We start from the raw sequence: 10,408 nt of genomic DNA, 5'->3' as shown, positions 1-10,408 counted from the left end.
CTTGAGTAAAAGTATGAACGTGTCAAAATGTACTTAAAGTGCAAAAGAAAAGTACACAACACATCACGATGTGACGCGTTGTGAGCTTGTAGATTGTCTATTTTCAAATAGCCAAGGTATAAAATAGGGCTTAAGTGGTTGTATGTTTTATAATATTATAATTGATATCTGCAATGTAACTAGTAACCAAAGTTTTCCAATAAATGCTGTGGAGTAAAGTTACAATATTTGGATCCGAGATGTAGTGGAGTATTAGTGAAAGTATTGGAAATTGGCACAAATACCTAAAAAATACGTAAAATAATTTACAGTACTTAAAGGGGTTATGCCACCTTAAGGGTTACTGTCACCTTAAGAAATTATATTAAAAACAAGTTAATATTTGTTTGATGTCATTGTGGGAAATGCACGATAAGCCAATCAAATAATTAATTGACTGTTACTTACTGTATGTCTGCACAATGTACATTTCTTCCATCCCCGCAGGCTCCGCTCTCACAGTCACAGCCCTCACAACTGCTCTGCTCCCACAGGGCTAGCTAGCTGGGCTAGCACTAAAGCTAACCAGCTAAAGACACACATTTATATATGAATCTGTGGCTATAAAAATTATATTTCCGGTGGTTACTGGTTGTTACTTCCCCATTGTCATGGGAATATGCTTGTTTATGTTCATTCATTGAAATGGAAAACACGCTGTTTTCACTGAGTTGGGCAGCTGCGCTCGAACTCATCCTCGAACTGCGTGGCTGGCCAGTATAGATGTGACGTTCGCGAACGAATCAAGTCTTTTGAACGGCTCTTTGAAATGAACGATATGATTCGGTTCACAGTAGGGAGCCGTTCCTTTCTAATGAACAGTGGTGGGAAAAGTACTCAATTTCAGAGATCCAGCTCACTTCAAATAGCCATAAATCCCATATCTGCTGGCTGTCTCCTGTCTGTCTCTCTACTCCTCCGAGTGGAGGGGGCTGCGCTACGGGGGATGGGATCATTTGATTCAGAGATTTCAGACCGTTTTAAAAAAGACCACGTGACCTACTGTATCCTACTGTATCATACTATTATAATTTCGGGGCGTGGCAGGACCCCTTTAAGTAAATCTACTTTACTTTACGCCACTGTTAAGCACACAATGTGAGGCAACATAACACAACACAGCACTACAGTACACTACACAAAAGCACATTTCGGCTTCACGTGTCTCGGAGGCGTGAGCACCTTTCTACTAAAAGCATCTACCGTACATTTTGCACATAATTAAACCAACGGTTCCCAGAACTCTTCTAGATCAGGACTTGAAAATGTTGAAAGTGTTCGAGGCCCAACCATCTGATCACTTTAAAACACGACACGACAGCCATTCTAACAGGGTCATGAAATACTTTAAAATTAGTGAAACTGTCCAGGCCTGGAAAAGGTTTGGAATTAATCAAATGTTTTGGAAAATGTTTTGACAATTGTATATGTCGGGAGTTAACCTCGATAACTACAGTATGTCCAGGATTCAAATTCAAAAATGGCAAACAGATCTACAAGCTCAAAACGTGAGCTTCATGTGGATCTGCTACTTTTGATACTTTTGTGGGACGCTGTAACCCCCCGGCTCCACCGAGCGCGTCGAGCGTCGCGTCAACGTCAACGCAGGGAACGCTCCCGTTTTAATCAATGAAGGGTGCTCCACTGCCGACGTCAACGTCCGCGTCGGACGCTCAAATTCGCCCCGGTTCATTTTTTGACGGCGTCCAACGCCGGCACGACGCCGTCATTTTGGTGGAGCCCTAGCGTGAAGTGTGATCAAGTAAGGCGTTAATTTACCCAAAAAAATATGGAGATAAGAGGTTTCTGTCCAACAGCGATGGAATACATGGTTTTTGTCCAACGTTACATGAAAGATGTAACATGGTAAAATTCAGTGCTCCGTTGTTAGCTTATAGATCTGCTCTTTTTGTCACGTGACACCTTCTCTGGAGTCTGTCTTGGTGCATTGATATTTGATACAGTACTAGCAAACTGGTTTAAGAGTCTCCTGTCCTGGAAATGGGGTAAAATACTTTGGAAAAGCTATGGAAAAGTTTTGAACCCTGTTTTAATGTCCAATCAATTCCAAACACACAGGGAGGGCACGTCCATTGTTTTTCGGCTTGGATCAAAGGAACCAACGCAGTGCACTTTGAAGCTCCTATTCATCACTATCACAGAGGTAGAAAAAGAAAACACCAAGACATTCTCCTCATGTGACTTTGTGTCTCTCTCCTCCCTCAGATCGTCCCTCGTTTCGGTCCCCTGAACGGTCGCATCTCCGTGACCATCAAAGGCTCCAACCTGGGCATCCAGAAGCAGGACATCAAGAAGATCACCGTGGCCGGGGTGGACTGTGTGCACCAGGAGGACAGATACTCGGTCTCCACCAGGTAACTCGTTTCGTCATGTGTCGTTTAAATGCATTCCTGTTTTAATGGAAAGTGCAGTAGAGAGAAACATAAAAGAGGCTGAGAGAGAGAGAGAGAGAGTAAAAGTTTTGAACTTGTGGGCCCTGAACTTCAGAACTTCTGTGCTTTGAGCTTCAATGTCTTTAGAACACTCAGACAGTGAGGTTGTGCTGGTGATGTGATCCCACAGAGAACAGCTACTGAGCTGCAGACAGTCTAGACACCACCGTCAACAGCTGACTAAAAAACCCTGCTGTTTGGGATTAAAGCAATGTTGTTTCTACAGATATTTGAGAATTTCAAAGGGCCTGCCCATTGGTAATTCATATGCCAAACCAGTGGGAAATCCTAACGTTTTTTTATGGACAAAGTGTGAGACACTTGCCAGGTGTGAAATGTTGTCAATTCAAGCAAAGGCTAATCAGCGATAAGTACTGTACAGTACTTAACTAATTTAACGCCGATCCCGAGTATACTCGCGAAAAATACTCGAGTATTTAGAGTGCCGATCCCACAAATACTCGCGAAATATACTGTATATACAGTAAAGCTGGCAATCTTACCGTACGGTCCGTTGGAAAGTGCTGGCACGGATGGACTCGCCGATTCATCATCAATGCACATCAGTGCACACAATAGTGATCCCTTAACATGGAAGCCGACGGTCTATCTCATCTTTGATGTCCATTTTCTCCAAAAAACACTTTTGAAGCCAAGGATGGCATTGGATTCTCGCTAAAATAGTACAAGCTGAAAGGCATCGATCCGCCATTACTGTGTACACATGTGACGACAAGACTTCCGGGTAAAACAAAAAGGGTCGTCAAAAAGGAATTGTTTGCGCAATCTACTTCCGGCCTTCAAAATAAGAGACTGGCCGCGGACGGAGCCTGCGAATGGCAGCTTGGACATTTTAACCATTTCATGTCTGGAGCACTAAATGAGTTAAGTTGTACAGTACAGTTGTACAGTTGTACAGTACAAGGTTGAGGTATTTGTAATTTACCAATATCCGAATCTTTTACTTCTATGGCTAATATTGTACTTTTACTCCACTACAATTATTTGGACATTTTAGTTGCTAGTTACTTTGCAGATATAAATTATAATTGTATAAAACATACATTAACTACTTTAGCCCATTTTATATCCAGGCTATTTGAAAATAGCCGATCTACAAGCCCATACATTTTGTACTTTTACTTTAGGTGTTTTATTTTATTTTGATGACAATACTTTCATAATTTGACTAAAGGTACATTTTTAATTCCAGACTTTTTAACTTGTAACAGAGTATTTCTATATTGCAGTATTTATACTTTTACTTAAGTAAAGCATGTGAGAACGTTTTCCACCCCTGGTGAAAATTTCACCAGGGGTTAATGGTGTCAATTCAAACAAAGGCTAATAAGGCACGAATGGGGGACGACGACTGTGACTTTTCATGGAAAGATCAGGGAAATGTGAAGAATGTCTTATCTGTACCTCTCTCTTTCTGTCTGTTTCTCTCTCTCTCTCTCTCTCTCTCTCTCTCTCTCTCTCTCTCTGTCTTTGTCTCTCTCTCTCTCTCTCTCTCTCTCTCTCTCTCTCTGTCTTTCTCTCTCTCTCTCTCTGCAGCGTGGTGTGTGAGATTGGCCCAGTACGGCGCCCCCCAGTGGACCTGCCAGCCGATTTGAACAAAGGGGAGGTCGAGGTGGAGGTGGAGGGGGGGAAGGTGGGGAGGTCTGACGTTGTCTTCACCTATAGGGTATGTATACACACACACACACACACACACACACACACACACACACACACACACACACACACACACACACACACACAGCAGAATACTAAACAATCATTATGTGATCATTTGTGGTTGAGGTGGTCTCAATAGAGAAGAGATCAATACAAGATTATAGCTTACATCTGGACTCACCTGATCGATTTGGAATGGAAAGAACACACGCATGCTTTTAGATCAGCCAGGTTTAAGCGTAAATCAGTCTATTTACATTCTGCTCTGCAACTCCTTCAGCTCAAGGGATCACATTTTCAAGAAAGCAAAGGATTTATGAAGAAAGTTCAATGCGTGCACGCGCGCGCGCGCGCACACACACACACACACACACACACACACACACACACACACACACACACACACACACACACACACACACACACACACACACACACACACACAGCTCTGTCCTCTCAGTTGTGGTGCAGGGAAAAAGGAAATTGAACGTCTAAACTAGTAATCAATGGAGATAGAACATTTCTCTCCAAGTCTCACACAACGCAATGTTTACAGCCTGCTCTGCTCTCTCTCTCTCTCTGTGACATTATTCATATTTACTCTAGTGGTTGTTGCCTTTAAGCTTCCAGCAAATATACATACAAGCAAATGCTCAAACACGAACAGAACAACCGATTTAATCACTTTTCACATTTTGTGTTTGTCTTGTTTTTTGTTTGTTTTTCATGTACCCTCCAACGCTGCTCAGAACTAAACTTGAAATTATTATTTGTTTCCTTTATTTTTTTCCTTTTATTTTTTATATTTTTTATATTGAGCCACACTTGAGATGCTTGTCTTTGTGGTGGAATAAATACAAACAGGACAAACTGTATTGGTAAACTGTGTTATCAGTTATTTTGCAAACAAGCAAGCAAACATTTGTGTTGCTGTTATTGCTAAATAACTTGAGGAAATGGGTGGCTGGACTTTGATGAAACTCGGTAGGAAAGGTCAGTGGGCTGCCCTGAAGACCAGATGCAGTATTGCATTGAAAAGGACAAAGGTTGTGGACAGATTCTAGGGAAACGTGGAGGGAATGATCAGTAGGCTACCCCCCCCCGCGCCTCTCTCTCGACCTTTGAAAAGATCAAAGGTTGAGGAGGTTACAATCAAGTGGAGAAGGCCAGCACAGATATGTAGATAGAAACCTTTTGGTTTCTATACTAAATATTTTATAGATGGGCATACAGTCTCATGTACAGTGCAATCTATCACCAGTATTATGGGCATACATTTACTGGATTTACTATATCATCGTTGTCGGGTGGAAACCTTGTATGTCCAAAACCGTTTTGTATTTATCATTTTAGAAATTATTTAAACTAGTGAAAACAGACCTTGTAGACCTGCTGTTTTCACTACTTTTGTGCGACAGCCTTGTATTATGAAGCAGGGCTTTGCTTTGCGAAAGGAATTACAAATTTGAAACTTAAGATACAAGGTTTCTGCCCGACAGTGACGATATATTATGTACGGTACATTATCAGCAAAATTACGTCTTTATCCAAAGCACTTTACAATGTGCATTGTACACACGCACACACACACACGCACACACACACACACACACACACACACACACACACACACACACACACACACTCGCGCACGCCCTGGCGGCAGAGGAAACATACATACAGTACAGTATGATACCGTGATGGAACATGTGTGTAAATCCCCGTTATCAGTCTGGCTAATGCCAGGCTACCTAACCTGCTCATCTGGAGCAGTCGTGGGTTCAGTGTCTTGCTCAAGGACACTGATACACTGAGAGTCGGGCGGTCGAACCGGGAACCGCTCTACCTCCTGTGTCACTATCGCCCCAATTACTCCTATCTCAGGCATAAATACAGCAGTATGTTTTCATGTGTACACTACAGTATTGGTCGTGGTGGTGGTCTGCACTTTGATGAGTGCAGTCTTTCAACTTTATCTTTCTTGTTTATCTCCCTGCCGCAATATGCTAAATACTGTATATTAAATTAATATGGGACTAAGCACTGACAGATGAACTGAGCTGTACCGCCTCATGCTGTTAAGGTTTTTATTTATTTAACTATGTCTCATAATATTGTTTTTTTTGCACCGAATTGCTTGTTAAATATTGAACCTCCGTCTTATTCCTCTGCGTCTCTCGGTGTGCGGTATGCACGTCTCTTTAATTGTCCCGACTGTCAAAGTAGGCAAACGAAAGATGAATGTAAAGATGAGCGCTGACAAGCCAATCAGATTGAGTATCCCGCTGGCAGGCGGCTGTGTACATGTCGTTATGTCTGGATTCTCCTCAGAATGGGGGGGGGTTTGAGTTGGAAAGTTCGCCCCGGAAAAAGACACCGTACTCTGAGGAATAGCAATGGATGTGTGTTTGCTTTTGCCTCGCGTTCGTGTCGCAGCTGGTCAAACCTTAATCAAACAAGATGTTTTTGAAAGGCGGCGTGCACTACGCTTGTCTCCCTTTGTCAATATTCTTGACTGCTTCAAGTTTCATTACTGTTATTATTATATTTTATTTTTGTTTTGTTTTACACCATTCAACCTGCTGCCTTACCGGCCTAGTTTGAGCTATGGATTCTTTGAAACCTTCGCTATCAGGTGGAATCCTTGTATGTCCCAAACTGTTACTTATCAATGGATCATTGTAGATGATATTTAGTCAAGCTCTTGTTAATGTTTTTCATTGGTTCAATATTTATAAAACCCACAGGCACACATAAACACTTTCACATATTCGTAATATTCGTAATGTTTTCAAAAGGTAGCAAAAATAGCAGATTGGCAGTTTTTTTTGCTATTTTTGTGTAACACTGTGGTATGACGAAGTAAGGCATTCATTTAAACCATAAAACCATTGAAATATAGAGATACAAGGTGTCTGCAACAATATTTTGTGCTTGCTTTATGTTGTGATCAAGCTTTTATTGTCAGCGACACCAAAGCAGACACTGTAGCTTCTCTCTTTCTCTCTAAAGTCTGATTCACACTTTGTCGCGCAATGGAGTTGCCTACCAAGAACAGCCGGCCTACAAGCCTACAATGCGTCGCAGGAAGAAAGTCCACATTCCGTTACAGAAAATGATTGTGTTGTGAAAGCAAGTACTGTACCTTATAGTAAAGTAGCCTGTCTACAAAATGCATGCTGTTTTTAGAGAAAGCTGTGTCTTTAGATTTTAGCATTGGCTATTCAAAAAAGCAGATAATACAAGCTATACAAGCTTCTGTGGAAGGCATTTGTAGAATTTGCCTCAGGTCTTAATGGGTTAACACAGGGGTCTTCAACAGGGTGTCTGGGACCCCTAGGGGGTCCTTTTTTATATTAAGCACTTATAGCGTCCACTCTATAGCGTCCATATTTGGAGAACTTTAGCCAAAAATAGCAGATCTACAAGCTCACAACGCCTCGCGCTGCGAGGCGTTGTGAGCTTTGGTGTATAGGGGAAAAGGAGCAGACTAAGTACAGAGTGAAAGGTCAAGTATTGACGGACAAGTGGTTAAATATCTGAAAACACAAATTGACATGAATCCAAAATACACAGATGATTGTGCTGTCAAAAGATGAAACTATATAGAATCTATGAAAAGGTTGTGGGGGTCCCCGCTTCATCTCTCTCTCAATTAAGGGGTCCTTGGCCTGAAAACGTTGAAGACCCCTGGGTTAACATAATTCACAAGTCTCAATTAAGTTTGTCCAATGTGTGCCCCCTGTCCTTCTCTCACTATCGAAATCGTGTGGCATTCGGTGGGGCATGGCTTACTCCCCTTTTCTCTGTTTGCCTTCTTGGTTTTCTCTCTCTCGCTCTCTCTTCATATCTCTCTGCTCCCCGCTCTCTGTTTGCTGGTTGGATGACAGTGTTAGTTGAGCACACAGCTAAGTGACTGGCAGTACGCTTGGACTGAGACAAGAGAGGAAGTGTGGGCGAGTTGTTCTGTCACTCCGTCCGTCTCCCTGTCAGGAGAAGGTCAAAATGTTTATCTCCAGCCTCTCTGGAGGAGAGAGAGATGTTGTTTATCCTCAGGCTAGTTAGTGGAGTCCATGTTTTGTTGTGTGGACTGTGGACCTCCTGCGTTTTTTTTAAATCACCTCGTTCAGCTTTCACCAGATCAATGCACAAGAAACCTGAGAGAAAACTGTCTGGGTCACTTTGCTGTAGAAAAGTTTTACAGCAGTGTTTTTTGTAATTTTTTTGGAACGGAATTAAGGCCCTGGTTAGACAGCTACTGTAAAAAGATGTGTGTTGAATGCATTTAAAGGAGTAGTTCACCCCCAAAATGACTTTTTTCCTATCGATTACTCACCCCATGGAGACTTGAGTTCAATTATATATTTAGTTTTTTGTTGCATTCCTAAGCCAATAATTTGATTATAATAAATGTACCCCCATTTATTCCGGTCCGGAATCAACAGGCTTACAAAGAGTCTCCTCAAATTATTGGCTTTGGTTCAACAAAAACCAAAAACTATTATCGAACTCAAGTCTCCATGGGGTGAGTAATCGATAGGGGAAAAAAAGTCATTTTAGGGGTGAACTACCCCTTTAACACCCAAGTAAGATGGAAAACCAGTCCCGGTCTGGATTCCCTGTGGATTAGGAGCTGTGTACCTTTTAACTTTGTGTTTATTGTTTTTAACCAAATGTCTCTTGGGGTGTCCAGGACCCGGTTCCAGAGGACATCCATCCGGTCAGGGGTCCGGCAGCCGGTGGGACCGTCATCACCATCAACGGAACACACCTGGACACGGCCACTAAAGATGATGTCACAGTCACCGTGGGATCCGTGCCCTGTCAAGTGTAGGCACTCCTGTCCATAACTTTGAAAAAAAAAAAAAAAAAAAAAAAAAAAACATTTGACATACATTATTTCTTCTTCCTGTTTTTAATTAAGATGAATTAAGATCATTTAATATTTTAACTACAAACAAATACATTAGACTAGTAACAAGGACATCAGCACAATTGTTTACTGTCTGTGTGTCATGTTTAACCTCATGAAGCCCATTTGGCCCTGTCATAATAGGCACACTTGTAAATCTGCTGTTGTTTTTGTATACTGGGGACCCCGGTCAACAAAGGGTTCAACCTCCATTCATTAAGGACACATACAGGTTTTCAGATCCAAGTTCCTATTTGCAAAGAAAATATAAGAGTTTATGAATCGTTCTTCACGTGTGAAAATCTATTTAAAGATTAGCAAATTAGTGTGCAAGTTGGGAAATGTTTTTGTGCATTTGCAAATACTTTTGAGACTTTATTAGTTCCAAACCACACTCTGTCCGTCCGTCCGTCCGTCCGTCCGTCCGTCCGTCCGTCCGTCCGTCCGTCCGTCCGTCCATCCGTGTCTCTCTCTCTCTCTCTCTCTCTCTCTCTCTCTCTCTCTCTCTCAGGAAAAATATAACATGGAATTTTTCATACAATCATATTTATTCTCTCTCTCCATGTCTGTCTGTCTCTACAGGCTGTTGTTTGGCAGTGTGCTCGAGTGTAAGACGGGCAGGTTTCAGGGTCAGAAGGTCCCCTCAGAGCAGCTGACAGTGACAGTGAAGTACGGCAAGAACACCACCAAGGACGTCCCTGTCACCTTCCAGTACTATGACAACCCCAAGATACAAGACTACAAACCCAGAGAGAGCTTCTTCTGGTCAGCAACACACCTTTTACTGCTCCAGGCATTGTCATACTGTACAGAAAATACATAAAATAATAATAATAATAATTAAAAGGCCAAAACCTAACAATGTTTCAGTCTTAGACCTTCATCAGGTTATCATAAAGCTTTAAGATTGTCTAATGTCTAAGACCAAAACATTGTTACGGTATATTCCCATTAAAGTATTTGTATTTATTTTTTGCATTTGAAGACAGTGTTTGGTCTTCTCCTACCCACCTGTTGGTTTTGTAGATATGCAAAAGATGTGCTTTGTAAACTAAAATTCACTCGATACATAGAGATTACTGGCAATTATTCATAACCAAAGGTCAAAACATATTTGTAATAATGTTACAAAAATGCAGACAGCGCATCTCATCGTGACTAATTGTGAACTGGTGGGCTGCAGTGGCTCAGGAGGAGGTACAGCGGCCGCTTGGGAGTCGTAAGGTTCCCGGTTTGATTCCCCTGTGTTACTGTCCTTGATACTGGCCTTGCACGGTGGTGTGTGTGACTGGGTGAATGTAAAGCACACAGCAAAGTATTTTAG

At 41.9% G+C, this 10,408-nt stretch overlaps 1 protein-coding gene across 6 annotated transcripts in view; it reads left to right on the top strand.

Moving 5' to 3' along the window:
* Positions 1-10,408, top strand: part of LOC308309173 (plexin-B2-like) — a 253,749-nt gene that overhangs the window by 222,130 nt on the left and 21,211 nt on the right. For all 6 annotated transcript variants that reach the window (XM_080754656.1, XM_080754654.1, XM_080754655.1 and 3 more), the window contains 4 exons: positions 2,266-2,414; positions 4,050-4,179; positions 8,866-9,002; positions 9,667-9,849. In XM_080754656.1, the coding sequence (XP_080610782.1) occupies positions 2,266-2,414; positions 4,050-4,179; positions 8,866-9,002; positions 9,667-9,849 (599 nt within the window). The remainder of the gene's footprint in view (positions 1-2,265; positions 2,415-4,049; positions 4,180-8,865; positions 9,003-9,666; positions 9,850-10,408) is intronic.

Source organism: Nannobrachium achirus, assembly GCF_963921795.1.
Source record: "Nannobrachium achirus genome assembly, chromosome: 23".
Lineage (NCBI taxonomy): Eukaryota > Metazoa > Chordata > Actinopteri > Myctophiformes > Myctophidae > Nannobrachium > Nannobrachium achirus.
The sequence above is the reverse complement of the archived record's forward strand: the minus strand, read 5'-3'. Positions and strand labels throughout refer to the sequence as shown.